Source organism: Sciurus carolinensis, chromosome X, assembly GCF_902686445.1.
Source record: "Sciurus carolinensis chromosome X, mSciCar1.2, whole genome shotgun sequence".
Taxonomy (NCBI): Eukaryota; Metazoa; Chordata; class Mammalia; order Rodentia; family Sciuridae; genus Sciurus; species Sciurus carolinensis.
The window spans coordinates 10,760,644-10,782,068 of record NC_062232.1 but is presented as its reverse complement, the minus strand read 5'-3'; the positions used below and the strand labels follow the sequence as shown (position 1 = coordinate 10,782,068).

Genomic DNA, 21,425 nt, shown 5'->3' with positions numbered 1-21,425 from the left:
AAATGACAATATAATCATTAGCTTGAAAAATATATTTGGCTAATATTTTATGCTTATTTGTATAAAGAGATTTCACTGAAAACAAGACTATAAAACAATCACCTAATTCAATTTCACATTTCAATTTTACTGATCCAACGCATGCTATTTAAGAAACCCTATTGTTTTCCCTAAGATCAAGAGCAAAATAAGAAAGAAGAAACGAGAGAATAAGAAAGACTGAATTAATTCTATAGTTAACACAATCTTAAGGTGCATTTACTTAAACTCTTTAAAAGGCTATGGATTATAATCAAAGGAAAGAAGGGATCGATGTTTCAACTTTCCCTCATTACAGATATATAGGACATGGGCATTTTGTCTTATACCAACAGACAAGAACATAACTTAAAGAGGATCATTAGGAATATATTTAAATAAAAGAATAACTTCTTACTGTACAATGGTTTTTCTAGGTAACAGAGGAGAGAAATAAACATAGAAAGAAATTTGAATGGGAACTAAAGGAAAAACTTATCAAACAGTAAAATCAGTGAGCCTCAAAATTCAAATTTTACTATTAGTGGTCATTGTAATGCCTATGACCTACTAAAACATAAAAGATTCAAGCAAAGTTTGTGCACTTAAATGATATTATTCAAATTATATCAGGTGCCTCAAAACAATGGGAAGGACATACTGGATGGTGTTTTTATTTTAATTAAATAACTAAGGTGAGCCTTCGGAAACATATTTTGATTTTGAGATACATCTTCAAATAGATTCATTTTACATAAGGAATGTCTACACATGAGGAATAGTCTGTAGTCTAGAGAACATATATTATTAAGGAAAAGCTCACCCAGAAGGGCTCTGCCCCACTTTTGGACAAGTTAGTAAAACAGCATAGGGGTTTGGGGATATAGCTCAGTTGGTAGAGTGCTTGCCTCACATGTACAAGGCCCTGGGTTCAATCCCCAGCACCACAAAACAAAACAAAACAAAAAACCCCAGCATGCTTGCTGGGTTCCTTTTAGGGATCAATCTTAAGTTATATAAAGGGCAGCAAGGTTATGCATCTCTGAGTCACTCTCAGTAACCAGCTCAAAAACCATAAGCAGCTTTGGAGAGATGGACATCGTCTGGGTCCTTGTGATCTGTGATTTTGCTGGGGGCACAGGCAGTGGTGCCAGAGCCCAAGTGCAGCCCTGGAAGCTGTCCTGTTCCAGCTTGGCTTTTTTCCTAGCCTGCTCTACTTGTCAAACCTTGACACTCACAGGTTAGGATCTGCACTTTTGACAGGTCCCTCGTGAAAACACAGAATGTATAACTTACAAATTAGTAGAGGGAAAAATGAAGACAAAAGAGAGCAAACTCAAAAATGGGAGAAGGGCAAAGAAAGTCCTTGGGAAACAAAATGTATATGTGTATCTTTCTTTCTCACTCACACATATACGCAGACAGTGGAAATTAATCCAACTACAACAGTTGTCAAAATATGTGTTAAAAGACCCATTTTGTCAATTACAGAGTCTCAGATTCAATTTTTTTAAAAGTATTTCTCAGTCTGGTTGAGATATACCTAAAACTAATTACATAAGGAGGTTTCAAGTAGAGGGACAGAAAATGCTATATTCAATTATCATGAATGAGGGACACTGAGCTTATTATCCCCAGGCCCCAACACTAATTTTTTTTTGATCAAATAACCTAGCAACAGAAATGGAGATGTGCTGAAATTGGGTTTTAGTCAAAAATCTATTTTTTGGGTTTAGAAGGCAAATCAACAAATGCCTCTTTTGGTGGCATTTCTGGCATCTCCCTAATTATATAAGTATAGGTAATATGAGAAAAATACATGTCATTCAGATTTATTAATATATGAATATTCACTTTTATTATCTGATGTATGATAAGGGCCATATACATACACACAATATAATAAATAATAAGGTAGGTATAAATACATACTATGTCTGGAAACTAAGGTGAGTCTTCAGATAACCCTGAATTTTGTATTTTAATTTTTCTGCCTCCTCAAGATATAATAGTATAGCTAATAAAATCTTCAGTGATTACCTGATGTGTAACAAGGGCCCTTTAAACACACTCAATGGTTTCTTGAAAGTTTTCATCTTTGAATCAACTTTTTCATTTTCTTCTGCTTTGGGAATAGATTCAGCTGGGTTAATCTAAAGATACACACACACACACACATACACAAGCACATACACATCCCAAGAAAGAGAAAAGATAAAGACATTTTAGTTTTACACTGGTAGTTGGTCAGGTCACTAGGCCAAAGGATAAATATTATTTTAATTCAACCTAAATTATAATCTTTAATATACATTTATTATACCTAAGTGATATATTTAACAAATAGTAACATGATCATGAACATATATTTAATTGCCCACTATAAACATGTTGCTGTTGAAAATATAACATGGTCCCTTCCCTTAAGAGTTCTTAAATTTGTACTAAATTATAACATATTTATTTCTCTATCAAGTCCCTAAAAACTTGTAGAAAGACTAATAACTAAGTGCTCTTTGAAAGATGAGGAAGTAGATCAAGGTAAAGCTTTAAATCAATCACTTATCTTAGAAAAATAAAAAAATATTTAGATAAAACATATCCTTCCAGATGCACTTTGACAATTTTTGTACAAAGCATGGACTCAGCCTTTGCCTTTCACACAACAAAGTGGTGCTACCAATCAGCTCATGTTGTCCTTCTTCTATCTTTTTATACACAATGATGGGGAAGGGCAACAAGTTTAAGTGGATTACTCAAAATCCCATTGCCAGCCTGTGGTAGAATTGGAACTAAACCACAGCATTTGATTTCATTTCTTTTATTCATAAAATTACCTTTTTTAGAAGAGTAGTTTGCTCTTCATTAGAAATTGTTTCCAAGGTTTCTTTACCATCAATTTCTATATCTTCTTTACTTGAAGTTTCATCCTCACTGGCAATGGGCCCATTCTCACACAATGGTGTCTGGAAATCATCATCTACCAGTGGTGGATAGCTATACTTGAAAGGATCCTAAGAGAAAAGAAATCAGTCTGCTAAGAGGTGGACAGAGAAATAATTCTCTTATAGTAGATTTAAAATTCATTACTTCAGTCAAGAAAACAGATTCAATTAGGTAGTGAAATTTAAAATACTGGAAGTATTTCAAACCAGATAGATAGGGAAAGCACACTAAGTAGCATGGGACAATCACAATCTATGAATCTAAAAGAATCAACTTAGAAATTTACTCTTCGCACCAAGAAAAATTGAAGATGGATAAAAGCTTTAAATGTATGTATGTGTACTTGGTATTTGTTTAAACCAGAAAAGCACTGGAACAAAACAGAAAAAGGATTAAAAACAAAAAAAGAAACAAATAAAAACCTAAGTAGGGAAGGCCTTTCTACATAGTACAAAACCTAGAAAGCACAAAAATATTGATAATAGGCTGGAGATGCAGCTCAGCAGGACAGCACTTGCTTAGCATGTGTGAAGCCTTGGATTCAATCCCCAACACCACAAAAATACCACCACAATAAAAACAAAAACCAAACCAAAACAAAACCTCAACCAACCAACCAACCAACCAATCAACCACCCCTCAAAAAAAAAAAAAAACAGCTTTTTTAAAAGGTAAATGTTTTTTGTTGATATATATAAATCAACAGGAAAAAGACTCACCAAAAGGTAAACAGTGGTATAGAGTTCATGGTCAAAGAGGGAAAACTGCCTTTGAAATCATAAAAGCACTCAATAGCATTTATAATAAAATAAGTGCAAATTAAAATCACATTAAAATATTGTTCACAAGAGACTGGCAAAGATTTCAGAAATGAGACTATGAGGTGTTGGCAAGCATGTGGCACAACTCTCACACTTTATTGGTAAATAGGTGCAATGTTTTTGGGGGAATTTGGCAACAGCTACCAAAATTAAAAGCTAAATATACCCATTGGCCTGATAATTTCTTTTAGGACTTTATCTTATACAAATATTTGCTGTACCCATGTACCAAGATTTACTTATAAGAATATTGACTGTAGCAATATTAATAATGGTAAAAGATTAGAAAGTAACTAGAAAATGGGAAGATCTCCCATGTTCTTGGATAGGCAGAATTAATACTGTCAAAATGGCCATACTATCAAAAGTGCTATACAAATTCAATGCAATTCCAATTAAAATCCCAATGACGTGCCTCAAAGAAATAGAGAAAGCAATCATGAAATTCATTTGGATGAATAAGAGACCCGAATAGCTAAAGCAAGCGTTAGCAGGAATAGCAAAGCAGGTGGTATCACAATACCAGACCTTCCACTATACTACAGAGCAATAGTAACAAAAACAGCATGGTATTGGCCCCAAAATAGACAGGTAGACCAATGGTACAGAACAGAGGACACAGAGACAAACCAACATAAATACAGTATTCTCATACTAGACAAAGGAGTCAACAACATACAATGGAAAAAAGATAGCCTCTTCAACAAATGGTGCTGGAAAAACTTGAAATCCGTATATAGCAAAATGAAACTAAACATCTATCTCTTGTCCTGCACAAAACTCAACTCAAAATGGATCAAGGACCTCGGAATTAGACCAGAGATCCTGCACCTAGTAGAAGAAAAAGTAGGTCCAAATCTTCAACATGTTGGTTTAGGACCAGACTTCCTTAATATGACTCCAAAAGCACAAGAAGTAAAAGCAGGAATCAATAACTGGGATAGATTCAAACTAAATTTTTTTTTCTCAGTAAAGGAAACAATCAACAATATGAAGAGAAAGCCTACAGAGTGGGAGAAAATCTTTACCATACACACTTCAGATAGAGCACTAATCTCCAGAATCTATAAAGAACTCACAAAACTCTACACCAAGAATACAAATAATCCAATCAACAAATGGGCTAAGGAAATGAACAGACACTTCACAGAAGAAGATGTACAAGCAATCAACAGATATATGAAAAAATGTTCAACATCTCTAGTAATAAGAGAAATGCAAATCAAAACTACCCTAAAATTCCATCTCACCCCAATCAGAATGGCGATTATCAAGAACACAAGCAACAACAGGTGTTGGCGAGGATGTGGGGAAAAAGGTACACTCATACATTGCTGGTGGGGTTGCAAATTAGTGCAGCCACTCTAGAAGCAGTGTGGAGATTCCTTAGAAAGCTTGGAATGGAACCACCATTTGACCCAGCTATCCCACTCCTTGGCCTATACCCAAAGGACTTAAAATCAGCATACTACAGTGACGCAGCTATATCAATGTTCATAGCTGCTCAATTCACAATAGCCAGATTGTGGAACCAACCTAGATGCCCTTCAATTGAGGAATCGATAAATAAACTGTGGTATATATACACAATGGAATACTACCCGGCCATAGAAAAGAATAAAATTATGGCATTTGCAGGCAAATGGATGGCATTGGAGAGTATCATGCTAAGTGAAATAAGCCAATCCCCAAACACCAAAGACCAAATGTTTTCCATGATAAGTGGTTGATGATATATAATGGGGTTGGGGGTGGAAGGAGAGAAGCATGGAGGAACTTTAGATTACATAGAGGGAAATGAGAGGGAGAAGGGGGTGGGGGCATGAAAAATGGTGGACTGAGACAGACATCATTATCCTATGTACATGTATGATTACATGAATGGTATGAATATACATCGTGTACAACCATAGAAATGAAAAGTTGTACCCCATTTGTGTACAATGAATCAAAATACAGTTTGTAAAAATAAAAAAATAAATAAATCATACAAATGTAACTATCACAGTAAGTTTCACTGTTATGTAGTACTAAAAATTTTATATGTACCCACTTATTCATGATCTCTTATTTGTAAGTAGTAAAAATTGGTTCAAAAAATCTTGAGGGCTGGGGTGTAGCTTGGTGGTACAGTGCTTGGCTAACATACATGAACCCTCAGTTTTCTTCCCAGCACCACAAAACAAAACAAAGAAACTTGATTGTATATGCTTAATAATATCTTTTACATTAAAAAGTCTATTGAACAACACAAAATTGGAAGAAAACTAAAGACACATCAAAAGGAAATTCAAGAACTTGTGGTTCATCTTAGAAACTGGAGTACTATGAAGCCATAAACAAGAGTAAGAAAGTTTGTCATACACTGGTTTGGAATAATCTCTAAGACATGCTATAAAGAAAAAAAGCAAGTTGTGCAATAGTGGATACATACACTACCAGTATGTTTAAAAGGGATGGGAGGGAGGGAGGAAGAATTATATATACTTACTTGCTTATATATGCAATACGCATCCCTGGAAATTAATATAAAATTGCTGCTGTAGAAGGGAACAGGGTAGTTGGTATAAGAGTAGGAGGAGACCATTTCAAAGTAGAAGAACAGATTTTAAAAGATTTGTTTCTGAATACTTTCCTGAATACTGAATACTCTGCAGGTAAGAACCATGTAAATTAATTACCCATTCAAAAATTTAAAAATTAACAACTTTAAAACTTAATGAAAAGTGTCTGTACCATCACTTTCTATTTTGGAGTCTCTGTTATCTGTCTTTGAATGGCACAATATTGCTTTTGTTTTTTTCCTTGAGGAATGAATACAGTAATTGTGCTGTTCTTCAGTGTTATTTCATCAACAAGTTTCAAGGGCTATACTTACAGTTCCACCCATGTGGGGAGGCAGGTATTCTACACTGACATAATCCTGGACTTCATTTTTACTTGTAAACTTCAAAAAACTCACTGCTTCTGGGCCAAGCCAGCTTTTCACAATTTTGAAAGCAGCTAAAGAAAAAAACAGTCATTTCATTAAAATACTTTTCATTCTCATCAACTAATTCATTGTCTATGCTAACCTCAGTCTTTTGAAACCAGTTTGGGCTATGATCTGTTAACATTTATCTTCACATGGCATGATACTTAATAGTCTCAATTCCTGTAGGCATTTATGGTGTAACTGTCCTTTATGGATTTCAAATGTTCTATCGAGATTCAGGAAGATTAATTTACCCTGATGCTCATTAATAATCTTACCAACATCTGAACACATCTCAAGTGCTAAGATCTGTAGACAGTAAATAAAACTGCCGTGTGACTTAGGGAATAAGTATGCAATAGTATGAAGAGTCATTTACTATGGTTCTGATAAACCCTCAATCTGAAAAACCTTCTCAAAGGAGAAATCAGAAAGAAAAGGAAGTAGTCCTCCCCATTATGGGTGTGACTGGACCCAGATTTCCTTCCTACCTCTAAACTACTCTGCCTTTTTCCCAGGCTCTGCAGTTTACATAACTGTGGGGGAACTTAATGAATCTACACGAATAAACTGTTATCACACACAGCTGTTTGGTAATTACAATCTTGTCCTGTCGTGCCATTTCTTACTTACACTTAATTTTTTAAGTCTCATTTCTAATGTAAGATTCTAAGCACATTTTTAAGATACTAAAAGTGGAATACTGCATTAAATGTGCATAAGTGTTGATGGAAAAACTGGAAATAAGAACAGCATGATAAACTCTGAATACCAGTTCAGAAAATTACATTTTTACCTTGGCTATGATTTAAGTTTTTCTTTTGCATAACATTTAAATTATCAATAATTTCAATTTAAAGTTTGTGAGTTGGCAGGCTTAAAGCTATGCAACTGGAGTTAAAGCGCTAAATTTGACTTTTGATAACAGCTTTATTGAGATATAATTTAAATGATGTTAGCTGTGGGTTCTCAATTGACGTCCTTTGTCAGGCTAAGTGAGTTCAATTCTGTGTAGTAAAGAATTGGCTCTGCTCAAGGAGGTTGGGCTCTTGCCCTCAGTTTCTGGGAGGTAATCCTCATGTCTTTGTTTGCCTGGGGCCTTGGATCACATTGGAATAATATGATTTAGGGTGGGCACTGGCAATGGTAGAAAGACAAACATGTGGTTTAGGGTGGGGGCTCTGGTCACACAATATTAGTAGACCTTGGAGAGACTGGGGACAGAGATGAACCATGAGTTTATCAATCATGTCTATGTAATGGAACCCCAATAAAAACTCTGAATACTAAGGCTTGGGTGAGCTTCCATGGTTGGCAATAATCCATGTTCACTGCCACACATTGATGCTGGCAAAGTAATGTGCTCCACATTTGAAACTTCCCTTGGCCAATTTTAATATGACTCTCTTCTCTGTAATTAACTGTGACTATGAGTATAATAGCTTTCAGTGAGTTCTAGCAGTCCTTCCAGGGAATTATCAAAGTTGTGGATGGTTTTGGTAACCTTTGAACTTGAGTTTATGCCAGAAGTGGGGGGGGGTCTTCTATAGATTGCTATGATCGCTCTAACTTTCAGTTGTTCCAACTCTACATTTTCCATTCCCAGTTTCAGTGCTTTTATCATGAGAGGATACTAGATTTTGTTGAATGATTTTCCTGTGTCTACTATTAATGTGGTGGATTACACTGGTTTTCCTATGTTGAACCAATTTTGCATTCTTGAGATAAATCACACTTGGTCATGGTGTATACTGCTTTTTATGTTTTGCTGGATTCTATTTATAAGGGTTAGAGTCTGGAGTTTTCTTTTCCTGTTAGGTTCAATATTACGGTGATGCTTGCCACATGAGTTTGGAAGTGTTCCCTCCTCTTTTATGTTTTTGAACTGTTTACAAAGGATTGGTGTTGATTCTTCTTTAAATATTTCCTAGAATTTACCAAGGAAGCCACCTGATCCTGGGCTTCTCTTTGTGGGAAGTTTTGTGGTTACTAATTCAATTGTGTTATAATTCTATTCTGATTCTTCTTGAGTCAGTTTCAGTTGTTTACATCTTTGTAAGAATTTAGCCATTTCATCGAAGTTATCTAATTTCTTGGCATACGATTGTTCATGGTATTCACTTATAATTCTTTTTGTTTTGATAAAGTCAGTAGTTATGCCTGTTTTTTAACTCCAAATTTTAATAATTTAAGTATTTTTTTCTTTATAAGTTTTGCTAAAGGTTTTTATCAACTATGTTGAACTTTTCAAAGAACCAAGTTTTAGTTTTGTTGATTTTCTCTATTGCTTTCTATGTAACTGATTTTGTAAACATCAATGAAAGTTCACATTCAGAGAAAATAAAATTTGCAATCACTTTAAAGTTGGTAAATTGTTTTTCAATGGATTTTTCAAAAAATACTGCCAAGAAATATATTACAACTGTCAAAAGGGTCATGTGGCTACCGCGATTTAGGGTGAATTTCAGATTCATCCCATCTTCTTCCATCAACTTGAAGTTGAAGAGAAAATATAGCCAAGGCCTGTATTCTGTGATGTTCCCTATTTGTACATGACAAATAGAGCCTTCTGGTTACACTGTCACTTGAATGGCTGCATATCTTGAGGTTGATTTTAAAAAAGACCAGTGAGTACCCCAGAGTCTGGGCAGAGAATGTCAACTCCATTTGCTTAAGACCAGCCATTGAGTACTCTAGCTCCAGTCTCTTAAGAGTGTACACCAAGTACAATACAGTTTGTTATTAAATAGCTGTAGAAGTATGGCTAGGTTGGCAAAGTAAGAAAAAAGAAAATTGGATATTTTGTTTTAGGAAAGCATAAATAATTTACTCACCATTCATTATCCAGGGCATATCAAAGATCACTATTTTTGCTGAAAGATGAAAAAAATCTCATTGAATGTGACTTAATACCTCTATAGTACTATCACTCATACCCAGCCTAGAAAAATCTGATCACTTAAATGTAAGTAAAAACTGAGCTGGCTGACCAAGTACAATTCAGTGAAGTGTGAGTGGTGCTGGGACTGAACCAACATCTCACAATGATGAGTGGCTTGCCCAGGAGGATGACTAGTGGGAAATCAATAATGCACTGTCACTGCTGTTTTGAGAACAGCCTGTTTCTTTGTTCATTTATTGCTTGAAGAAAGGTACAAAAGAAAGTAAGTTAAGAGGGTAAGTGGACTCTTTGGAACTGGCATTTCATAATAGTGCTGAAGGTCACTGAAGTTTAAAAACACTTCCATTATACTATATTTAATTATAATTTTCTACATATTACACTATTAAAACAGTCTCACAGTTCTCTCCATCCCTTTTAATAAATCACTATGTTTTAAGTAACAAAAATTATTTCTACTTTTTTAATATTATGAGTTCTAGGAAGCCAATAATTCCAAAGTATAGAGAAGTATAGTTTACACACTGAACAGAAGATATTAAACAGCCCTATTAACAACTGTGAGAAAGAACCAGAAATCACAAAGGGGAGTTTTGATATTCAGTTCATTTTTCTATTCCAGATGAATCAATATGTAATTTCATTCTTCTCCAAGCAGAGAACCTTACAGAGTGGATATAATAATGTAGGACAAGTGAAGTACATGTAAAGAACAAGGTACAAAGAGATACCCTGGTCTTAACAGTCCAGTCTTCATTTGGTATATACTTGAGATATGCTGGTTATATTTCATGATGGATTTTGAATCAATTTACGATTCCACAAAATTCAATGTCTGCAAAATTACAGTATGTTGGTATAATATATACATTATCTGTAGTTAACTGAAATGAACAGCATTCTAATTCATGCTTATAAAGATCTATGAATTTGGGGTTGGGGTTGTGGCTCAGTGGTAGAGTGCTTGCCTAGTATGTGTGAGGCACTGGGTTCCATCCTCAGCACCACATAAAAATAAATAAATAAAATAAAGGTATTGTGTCCATCTACAACTAAAAATATTTTTTAAAAAATGTATGAATTTATTAATAATTCTTTTAAAAAATCTTGGATGTATTTTATAAAGTAATAAGAATATTTATGTTATTTCTAAGTGGCTTTTTACAAACTCCTTCAGATATTTCAATAAACAACTGGAAATTTTGCTTTAATTTTGTCCATAAGAGAATCAAACTAATAATACAGAGTAGTGATACCCTACAAACTATAGACTGGCACTGCTCAAAAAGCCTTAAAGAATAAGGGTACATTGCAGATACAGAAGAATTCCTAAGGAACAGTAGATGCTACAGGTTCCCAAAATCGCACACTACTCGTCATTCTCTATAGCTAAGAACATTCACAAATACTGTCTCTGAAGAGATGAGAGTACAGGGCTAGAGGTGGCACTACTCTTAATATCCATTATGCTTTCTGCCTATTCCTAATTTCAAATTAACAATAATAATGTGAAAATAAGCCAAAGTAAGATGCTTTAGGAATTTTTATATTTTAGTGTCACCTGAATGATGAGTTCCAAATGACCCTAATCTAGGTATCTGCCAGGAGAATACCCAGAAGGGTCCATGAATTTTCATTTTTTATATCTCTATTGCCTCCCTTCTATCTTTTCACTTTTAACCCATTGGGATTAAATATATTTGTTTATGTGGGTTGGAAGCTTGTTTTTCTAGGGGGAACTCATCATATAAATCCAACAAATGAAAAAATAAGCATTTCAGATTTACAAATTTTTCATTTGGGTAATTACCGGAAAGTTAAAACTAAAAGAAATAAAACTCCAAACGCAAGATTCAAATACAGTGCTTTCTTGTAAAGTATTTTCTTAATGACAATTTTTAGAAAGCAATCAATAACACAATGCACTTTATGCAATAATGTTGCTTATCATACAGTGTACTTTATCCATATTGCTATCTGTTCTTGCATGCATAAACATTCCATATAATAAATACAATTTTAAATGAATTTCTAAGTTGAAAGAATAGTAAAACTAGGCCAATCTTTTAAGTAAATGTCTATTTGTATGTACCTGTGTGTGTGTGTGTGTGTGTGTGTGTGTATGTGTGTGTTATGGGATGTATTTTAGAACTTAAACTTTTAAAACTAACTGTAAAGGACAATGACTACTTATGAAAAAATTTCCTCTTTACCTACCATAAAATGTGCTTACATGTCCACCTATGTACACACTTAAATCTCTTCATCAGAAAACAATGTTTTAGATATGAAAGTCTATAATAATACAAGGCTCTACAATTCTCAGACATTGTCTATAGTTTCAATATTACATTTTTATAAAGGAGTAAGTTACTTACAGAGGTATTTAGGGTAATAAACCTTAAAGCAGTTGATGATAAAGCGTACAAAGTCCATGTCCTAAAATAAAGATTAAATCTTTAAGACTGTCCACATTAGAGAACTTTAAATTGCACATTTCTAAAGGTCATAAGTTGTTAAATACAAATGAGACAACTATTAAATTCTTAAAAATGAGCTCATATAAATATTTATATTCCCAAGCATTAAGTTTTTAGGTTATTAAACTATAATTATCAGTCCTAAAATTGAGTTGAAGAAATCAGATGCTTGAGTGATGTTTTAAAATTATTGCTCAAACTAGTTATATATTTCAGGCTGCTATGGCAATGGGGCATAAAATAGATCTAAAAGCAATCCCCACAGAGAACTCTAAATCTACTGAATAATTCAATAATTATTAAAACAAGAATACAAGAATACACACAGTTTATAACTACGTGGACTAATAATACATATAGATATAAATTCTGTTATAGTATTTGCCTTCTAAACCTACTTTTTATACCACATGATAGCTTTAACAATTAATCTGATCACACTGACCAAAGTATCAAAGTATCTACTTCTGGCTTCTTTCCTTTTATTTAGGGACCTCAATTTATTGTTTTAGTTTATATTCAAGTGTTGTTCATTGACTTCAATTTCTGGGAGACTTTGTAAACTTAGCTGTCTGGTTAGTTCTAGTGCTTTGAGCACAGCAATAGGAAATTAGGTCATTGGGGATGCTATTTGCATTTCATTCCATGTTCTTTCATGGGCACAGGCTGTTTCAGTAATCCTGATCTACCACCTTATAAAGTCTGCTGGATGAAAGATATAAGCAGGCAAACTACAGTCCATCACAATTACCAAAAGGCAGATTGTTCTAGAGATGAGAGTCTATGAAGTCATCCCTAGCATCTGAGTTGCAGCATCTTAATTGCAGTAAACTGAAAGTAAGCGTCCTTAACTATCTGAAGTAGTTATGGGATAAATTCTAGCATATAATAATACTTTTATAAATAGTCATTACACCTACTGTGTAAAGTTTCAGTGTAATTTGAGGTTAAATAAGAGGCAAAGAAAATAGCTGAAAAGAACTAGTTATATCAACATTTTGTTACCTAGTTTATAATCCATAAACCCTCTAGGAACTTTGCCTAGTCTTTGTCTAATATTCTCATTTCCACCATTTATTTAATTGACTGTGCTTGCTCATCAAATCTTGAGTTACTGCTAATTCAGATGGATTTGATAAGATGCCACTGCTGTATGTCTATCAGTGGGTACTACATAAAATAGTTCTATGAAACCTATTGTTCTGCATTCTGTAAGGATGACTCTGTTTTTGAGGATGTTATACATTATCTTAGAAAATGTCTTTCCTTTGAGGACCCATGAAAGATTTTTCTCTCTAATTCAACTATCAGGAATGAATAACTAGTTCTAAACTAGAGGTTTTCAAGTATGGCCACTGCATGATTTAAAAAGATTTCATTTAAGGGCAGGCAGCTGAAAGCTTAGAGTCAAACTGGTGGCCCAACTCTAACAAATGATTTCCTAAGTTTTTCCCTGTAATTCTGTATACATCTTTATAAGATGATTTAAACCCTATGTGAATCATGAGAGGCTCATATATAGAAATAAGTTACCCAATAAGATTCAAGTAGTTTAAAACAATAATGACTGAAATATTTAGTCATGCAAATAGACTTTATTTACAAATTAAAGATGATGAGGTATCACATAAGTTGCTTAAAAAACAGCTCAAGTCAATTCCCTGCCCCTATATTTGGTAACAGAAAATATTAACATTTATTTTGCATGATTCTGAATTAATAGATAGGAAATTATCATACCCAAAGGATAAAAGAATCGTGATTTACCTCTATGGAATATTTATTTATTTAGGTAATTTGATTTTGATTTTGAATATAAAATGATTTCCTCTGTAATTATAAACCTATTCACATGGAAACTAGGTTGAAAAAAATCCAGGGCATTGGATTCTTAAACAATAAAGAGTAATAGAAACATGAAAAAAATAATCTGTGGTCCAATCACACCAAAAACTTCTTGTTAATAGTTTTCTCTAGCCTGTTTTTTGTTTAAGTTGAAGGTTTCTTTTTTTTGAGCTACATATCACCATATTATGGTAAAACAGTCTTTTTCATTAAAGAAGTATTCTTCAATATTACTATAAATTCTTTATAAACACCATTTTATATAGCTACATATACTCCACCAATTAGATATACCATAATTTACCATTTCACCAAGTTAGACATTTGTATGTTTTCTAGGTTTTTGCTATTTTAAATGACATCCTGAGAAACATTTTCATGCACAATGCTTTTTATTTTTTAACTCAGGATTATTTCTTTAGAATAGAATTCTAGAAGTTAGTTACGAGAAAACAGTATGAATATGGACACTTTAAGGTTCTTAACATACTTTGCCAAATGGATTTCCAAAAAGATTTCAACACTGCTGTGAGTGGGTCTGCAAATGCCACTTCACTGCTATCAGAATCTGCCACAGTTTAAATATACAAGACAACAGTTAAAATAAATGTACCAACTAATCTCAACTGCTGCTAAAGGTTTTATATTTAGCACTAAAGAGACAAGCGTCCAAATTAAAGACAGAATACTTTAATGTTTTTTCTGAGATGGGGTCTTGCTAAGTTGCCCAAGCTGGCCTCAGTCTCTTGGGAACAGGTGATGCTCCTGCTTCGGACTTCTGAGTAGCTGGGACTACAGGCATGCAACCCACACCCAGTTACTGTTTGACTTATGTTTTTAAGCTTGGCAAAAGTCACCTGGGGTTAAAATTTAGCAAATCAAACAGACAAATAGAAAAAAAATCCAAATAAGCAAACAAAAGTACCCAACAAAATCACAGTTTGTGTAAAACTTGTGAGTATTTTGCAACTGCAAAACAAGGTATAATGTCATAGAGATCATATATGAATTTATTTGATATTTATTGCATGTGTTTCCTCTGTGCAGGGCACAGGAGTGGGTGCAGTAGGATATGAGCCATAGTGGAAAAGTTGTTATTACATTGACTCATGCTCTGCCAGTCTTGATGTCCCATCTCTTCATCCTGTTTATCAGACATGGAACATTTCTAGGAATTCTAGTGTCAATGCCAAGTACTGAAGCAAATTTAATTCTCTGCAAACCCAATTCCATGTCTGACTTCATTCAAAGAAAAAAACTGCAAACTTAAGCTAGCTCTATTTTACAACAAAATTTGGTTGGCAGGGAGGACAGGAGAGAGGGAGGAAGCCAGGATAAACAATGGTTTAGAATTAATGTAAAATGCTTACTATGCTATTTAGTCCAGTTTCTGACAGGTCAAACATCACTGTTATAGGTTTTCCATTTTCTCTCTTAGCATAACGTTCCAACCAGAATGCTATGAGCTTCTTTTTGTCCAATATAGTTTTCTGGTCTTTTATATGATACTTCACTCTGATCCAGACTTTAATCAAAACAAAAGATAAAGATAAGAACAAGATTTATGGCATTTTAATATTATTACATACATATACAGCCTTTCCCTTGACATGCTTCTTCATTTATAACTCATTTTGTTTTACATTTTAAAAGCAGTTCTTCTTTCTTTTAAATGAAAAATAGTTGCCCTTGGGACCTTTAAATTAAAGAGAAGCAGAGAGGTAAACTATTTTTCTTTCCCTTAGGAAATAAACAACCTTCACTTTTATGGGGAAAGAGAAAATGCCCGTGAACAAACACTATTTGGTAATAACCTGAAAGTGCTCTTCAGTATTCTCAAAAAGAAAGTCAATGGTTCTGCCAAGCACTAGAAAAAAGTGTTCCATCCAGAGGAAAGATACTGACAGGTGCGATGGCGGCCTGAGCAGGTGCTGGGCACATGAGTGGAGTATGACAAATGCTTCAGGTGGTGGCAGCTATGAAAAAATGTGACAAGTAGTGAAAGGAGATGTGAAATAGACAGGGGCTTGAGGGTCTCTGGAACACCAGGACATTTTAGTTTTCCTATTTCAAAACACAGTTTGGGCAGTGGCACAGAGGATAGAGTGGAAGAGGCAAGGCAGGAAACCTAATAGTCTATGACTTGGGAAGGGACTAAGAACAAGTGGGTGGTAGGCAGGGACTGAACTGAGGAAGTGGCTGTGAGGATGGAAAAGGGACCAAATTAAAGCTATATTAGAGGATAAGAAAATGAGTGAGAACAAGTTGGGCAATATAGAAAGAGGGCAAGTGGTAGGATGCAGATGTTCTGTTGTGTGTCATGGTTAAAGGCAGCTCACAGTCAAGTGAGGCCAGTTTGTGGGTAGTTGCATATGTGCCCGTGGTGTGGGGACTATGTGGGATCCCCACCATGTGTGGGAAGGTAGCTGAAGCTGCCATTATGCTTCAGATGACCCAAGGAGATGGTATTAGCTGGAAACTAAAAGAAGCCAAGAAAACACTAAGCCTGGGAAACATTTAAGGGGCAAGCAGCAGAAGACCTGAGAGAATTAAAGATTGAAAGGAGAAATTAGTGATAAGGGAAAGATAAGATATTGTTAAAATACAGTACAGAACACAAGCTAAAGAGAAAGTGAGCAACATAAGCAAAGTACATCTATTCAGTGCAGGGATCAAACACACCAGTTTGCACTCATTGCACAAAATGAAGCTAGATCTGGTGCAAGTGGGAGAGGACAATGGATTCATCTGAACAAAGAGATGACTGTTTCTGTTCTTCTTGTTATTATACACATTTCGGAAAAAGCTAAGGGGAGATGACTGAGAGACACACACACAAAAATCCATTTAGCAACTCTTAGCAACTATAAAAAAGATTCTCCATAAAAATACTGGGTCAAATGTTAATAACAACATCAACAACAAAACTGACTTCTTGTATACCCCCCACAAACATTAACAACAAAGTCGAAATAGAAGATAGTGACCCTGAATCAAATTATTTTGATTGGGTTATAGGATGCAGCATTTGCTTTTACTGCCTACTTTCTTATAATGCAAACAGTATGCACAACTACTAAGTATCTGATATGCAGTAAAGATGGTCCTGACCATCCCCAATTGCAGGAGACAAGCAGTGTACTACAGATGGAGAAAGTGTGGCAGATTAATTCAATTGAGATAGATAAATGTTGGTGCATAAATTAAATATACTTACACAACTTGTTGCCTTCTTTGTCATAACCATGCAGATAAATACCACCAATTTCTAACAACCATCTGGGAATGGAGGATTCATTAAGGTCTAAAAAGTGATAAACTTTGATCAGTAACTATAATTTAGGAACCAAAAGATAAAACTGACAATGTAAGGTAATGTTATGTAGTAGCTCTGATAGAAAAAAAGATACAACTAGCGATACAAAAGGATATTTCCTATTAAGGAAACGAATGACATAAAGACATATGGAGGGCTGCGGGGGTGTATCTCAAATGGTAGGGCCCTTGCCTGGCATGTATAAGACCCGTGTTTGATCCCTAGCACTGCAAACAAATATACACAGGTGACAGAAATGGAAATATTCTATTTTCTTTGACAAGTCAGTCATTATTTATTTGGATATACTTTCAAATTCTGGTTGTGGCTCACATAATGATTTGACTTGCTAACAAATATTATCACTATAGACAATCTTAAGAGAACACAATAGGGGCCCATGGTCAGGGTTCAATGGTGGGGTATGTGCTTAGTATATAAAGCCCGGGGTTCAATCTGTAGCATAGAGAAAAAAAAAAAGAAAAAAGAAAGAAAAGACAAAAAGAAAGAAGGAACACCTGTTTGTATATATTCACATAACCTCAAAATTAGTGGAGAAAAACTGACTTTGATTTTTCTAGTAAAATGGTATTTTTCTACAAAATGTTTGACATCCAGTAGACTCTAATACAGTTTATAACCCTAGGGCAGTAGAAATGCAAGAATAATGCAAGATCCTTTGACAGGAAGAACAAACAAAGTGTCTAGTCTCTGGGAAGGCTGAGGACCAACATGACAAGGTAGAAGCTTCTGTTTCATTTATCAGCAGTTCCCCAAGAATGTTCGAAGGTTTCTCTTTTCCCACACCTCCCACTGCTTTTCCTATCTCTGTTTGCCACCAGAAACTAGCAATCTATGTAAGAACACAAGTATGGTTGAGTTCAAAAGTTTATTCTGTACTTAAATGATTTAAATTACCAGATTCATTTTTTCTTTCAGTAATAAGTGCTAAACTATTGCCGAAAAGTTCACATGGTTTTAAAACATCCAATCACATTCTTTCTTTTTATTAGTGCAATCACTTTATTTCTTTAATATTCCCTTTCTCATGGATTCCTTCTACAAGTATGAAGACTGGGGAGAGTATCTGCTCTAATTACTTGTTGACTATCTTGCACTAAATTTTGAGACCTATTCACTCCAGAGTTTATAATCTTCAAGGACAGGAAATCCTTCTTTATACCTAATTGAAATCAGTAGTTATGTCAGTTTTTTCATCCTAAATTTTTAGGAGACAGATACCAGGTAACCCTTCCTGCGAAGAGTTCTTCATATACTTGAAGACCATGCTAAAATTCCCTCTAATATTCAAAACTTCCACTTGGGAAGTTTTCAATCTAGCAGTGGACTTAAAAAATTAAGAAAAGTGCCATTGGAATCCTTGGGGATAAGTTTGCTTTTCTAGAATCTCTACTCATTTAATGATTCTATATAAACACCCACAAGCACAAGGAACTCTGGGGTAGGGAAAGGCATGGGAAACAGCTTGAGAAAAACAGGAAAATAACATATCCTTATTTCTAGGTCCAGTAGTGAACATGCTGCCTTGCTGTTGTGTAATGGTGCTGAACTAAACACAGGTTAGAAGGCTGTGCTGTGAATGAAGAACGTGTGATTCTGCTCCCTGGTGACTTGATTTCCTTAGGAATGATCCTACTGATAAGACTTTTTCACAAGCTGTTCCTTTGAAAGTGTTATTGGGTCTTTCTAAATAATTATGTTCATATGTATATGACAATTGCCAAGAATATGTACAAATACAACATTTAATAAATGTAAATCAGCAACATTTGTGCAGGCAATGTTACCCTGTCATAGTTAAACTGAATGGCTTACCATTGACAGAAAATTCTTTCCTCCACTGAAAACTCTCATCAAGCATCTTCAGTGTTTCATCAACAACATTATGTCTCCAATATAAGTAACTTTCAACCCAGTTATCATCTTGTTGTAGCCTTTCAATATCACGTGGATCATATTTTTCTGACTTATCTAGGGAAAAAAGAGTAATAAGTTTCCAAGTCAAATTAATTCTGCAGTAACAACAAATGTCAATGCCAAGAAGAAAGGCCTGGAAGACAAAGCCAAGCTTTTTGAGGGTAGATGTAGGAATATAATTCAGATGAAGAAGCAATTTAAAGAATTGATGGAATTTCTAAGTGAGTAAAAACTAAAGTTACTTAAAGACTGCATATTTTAAAAAAATAAGACCAGAGTCTGATGTGGTCGTGCATGCCTATAGACCCAGATCTCAGGAGGTTGAGGCAAGAGGATCACTTGAGCCTGGAAACGTAATGAAACAAGGGCTCAAAAAACAAAAACAAAATAAAAAGACCCCCAAAATAAGATCAGAGTAAAATATTTGGCACAACCCTCTCTAAAACTGTAAACCAATTATCTGGGAAGATCAATTGTACATGAACTTGAAATCCTTACTGTTGTCAAATAAAGACATATGTATAGAAATGAATAAGTTATTTTAAAAAGATGGTTGCTTGGCAAGTGTTATTTAAAAAAATAAATAATGCAAAATGAAAACGTGACCATGTATACATCATTATGGTATTTATTATTTCCATACTGAGGCCGATATTTTCAATAATTTATTGGAATATTTGCTTTTAATAACAGTAACTTCTCACTATCTGCATACACACATGCTATATTCCTAATTTCTATACCAGATATTCCTCCTTGCATGCCTTGTTCTATGTTTCTGCAACTGAACTCTCCTTGTCTTTGTACAACCATCTCTGTGCAACCAAATTCTACCTTTCTACAATACTCCTATCAAATGTGTCTTCTTCCATAAAGACCTAATATTTTCACTCCTGTGAACTAGCAGCACAGGACTTGAACTTAGCCTTTCTTAAGGCACTTATCAGTTTTTACTTTGAATTAGAGTTCTCAGCATGCATGTCATATTTCCCAAATAGACAGTAAAGGTGTCAAGAGTAGATATCTTATGAATCTTCCAAAACAGATGACAGTAGTGACAATGAGAAGTCCTTCAGTAAACCTTCATGTACAGAATCTATTATGTCTTATTTTTTTTCTTCAGCTATCTGTATCCTCTCAAGGCCCAAGAAAATGCTTCAGAAAATTTCCTGGCTCCTTCATTTCCTTTTCTTTCACATCTAGTTAGTCTCCAAGTTTTACAGATGCTACTTCCTCTCCAATTGCACTGCCTTTATTCCAGAGCTGCAGAGATTATAGCAGAAGGGGCAGGAAAATATAAAGTGCATTTAGAGAATTATCTTCTTTGAGTCTCAATTTCCTTATCTTTAAGCTGCTTTATATGCATACAGCGCTGTATAAGGACCAGATGAAAAAACATGTATGAAAATACTTGGAAATTTAAATCAGTATAAAATATGAGACCATAAATCACAAATCTGCATATAGTCACCTTGGATGTGATCTTTAATATCTGGGCTCTATTTCTAATCTATAAAATGGGTGGTTTTGTAGTACTTAAATCTTGGAAAATGCTTTTTAGTTTTGCTACTCAAAAATTCATCAGCATTTTTCTTTAATTATATGTGGCATTCATAAGCATAAATTGGAAATAAAAGAATTCATGGAGTCTCCTGTCCCATGAAGGAGGACCATCCAGTTGGGTTACTGGACCAGTAAGGTATTTTCTCAGAAATTACAGACTGACTTCATGTATTTTCAAGAAACATTCTACAAATACCAAGTCTGCATAACCATAGTTTACTCATCAGTTGTTCTTCCAAATAAAAATGGTGTTCTAGGAAAAATGTGACTAATTCAGATGGTCACTTAAACATACTTAGCATGCAGAAGTGTTTTATGCATACTTCTCCATTTTCTTACCCAGAAAATTAAAAGGACATGTCCTCAAAGGTCAAGATTTAATAATATTTACTGTATCATTAGGGACTTTCTAAAATAAAATTGCCCTTTTTTCTCCTTTTTTTTTCACTGAGAGGGTTGACAAGCAAGACTATGATGGCTATTGGCCTTGATTTGGGTCATGGACTCAGCAGTTTTACCCACCATTGCTTCTATGCAATCACTACTAATGTCATCACAGTGATAAAGGCAAATGATATCATAGAATTATTATGAAAATAGTTTTGACCTCATAGGCTTCTAA

General features: G+C 34.5%; 1 protein-coding gene across 1 annotated transcript in view; it reads right to left on the bottom strand.

Annotated features, from left to right (window-relative positions):
* Mospd2 (motile sperm domain containing 2) overlaps positions 1-21,425 on the bottom strand; it is a 45,852-nt gene that overhangs the window by 8,087 nt on the left and 16,340 nt on the right. The window contains exons 3-10 of the mRNA XM_047536953.1: positions 19,139-19,294; positions 17,204-17,290; positions 15,357-15,511; positions 12,040-12,100; positions 9,594-9,632; positions 6,664-6,788; positions 2,856-3,032; positions 2,059-2,171 (exon numbers count right to left, since the gene is read on the bottom strand). Coding sequence (XP_047392909.1) covers positions 2,059-2,171; positions 2,856-3,032; positions 6,664-6,788; positions 9,594-9,632; positions 12,040-12,100; positions 15,357-15,511; positions 17,204-17,290; positions 19,139-19,294 — 913 coding nt within the window. The remainder of the gene's footprint in view (positions 1-2,058; positions 2,172-2,855; positions 3,033-6,663; positions 6,789-9,593; positions 9,633-12,039; positions 12,101-15,356; positions 15,512-17,203; positions 17,291-19,138; positions 19,295-21,425) is intronic.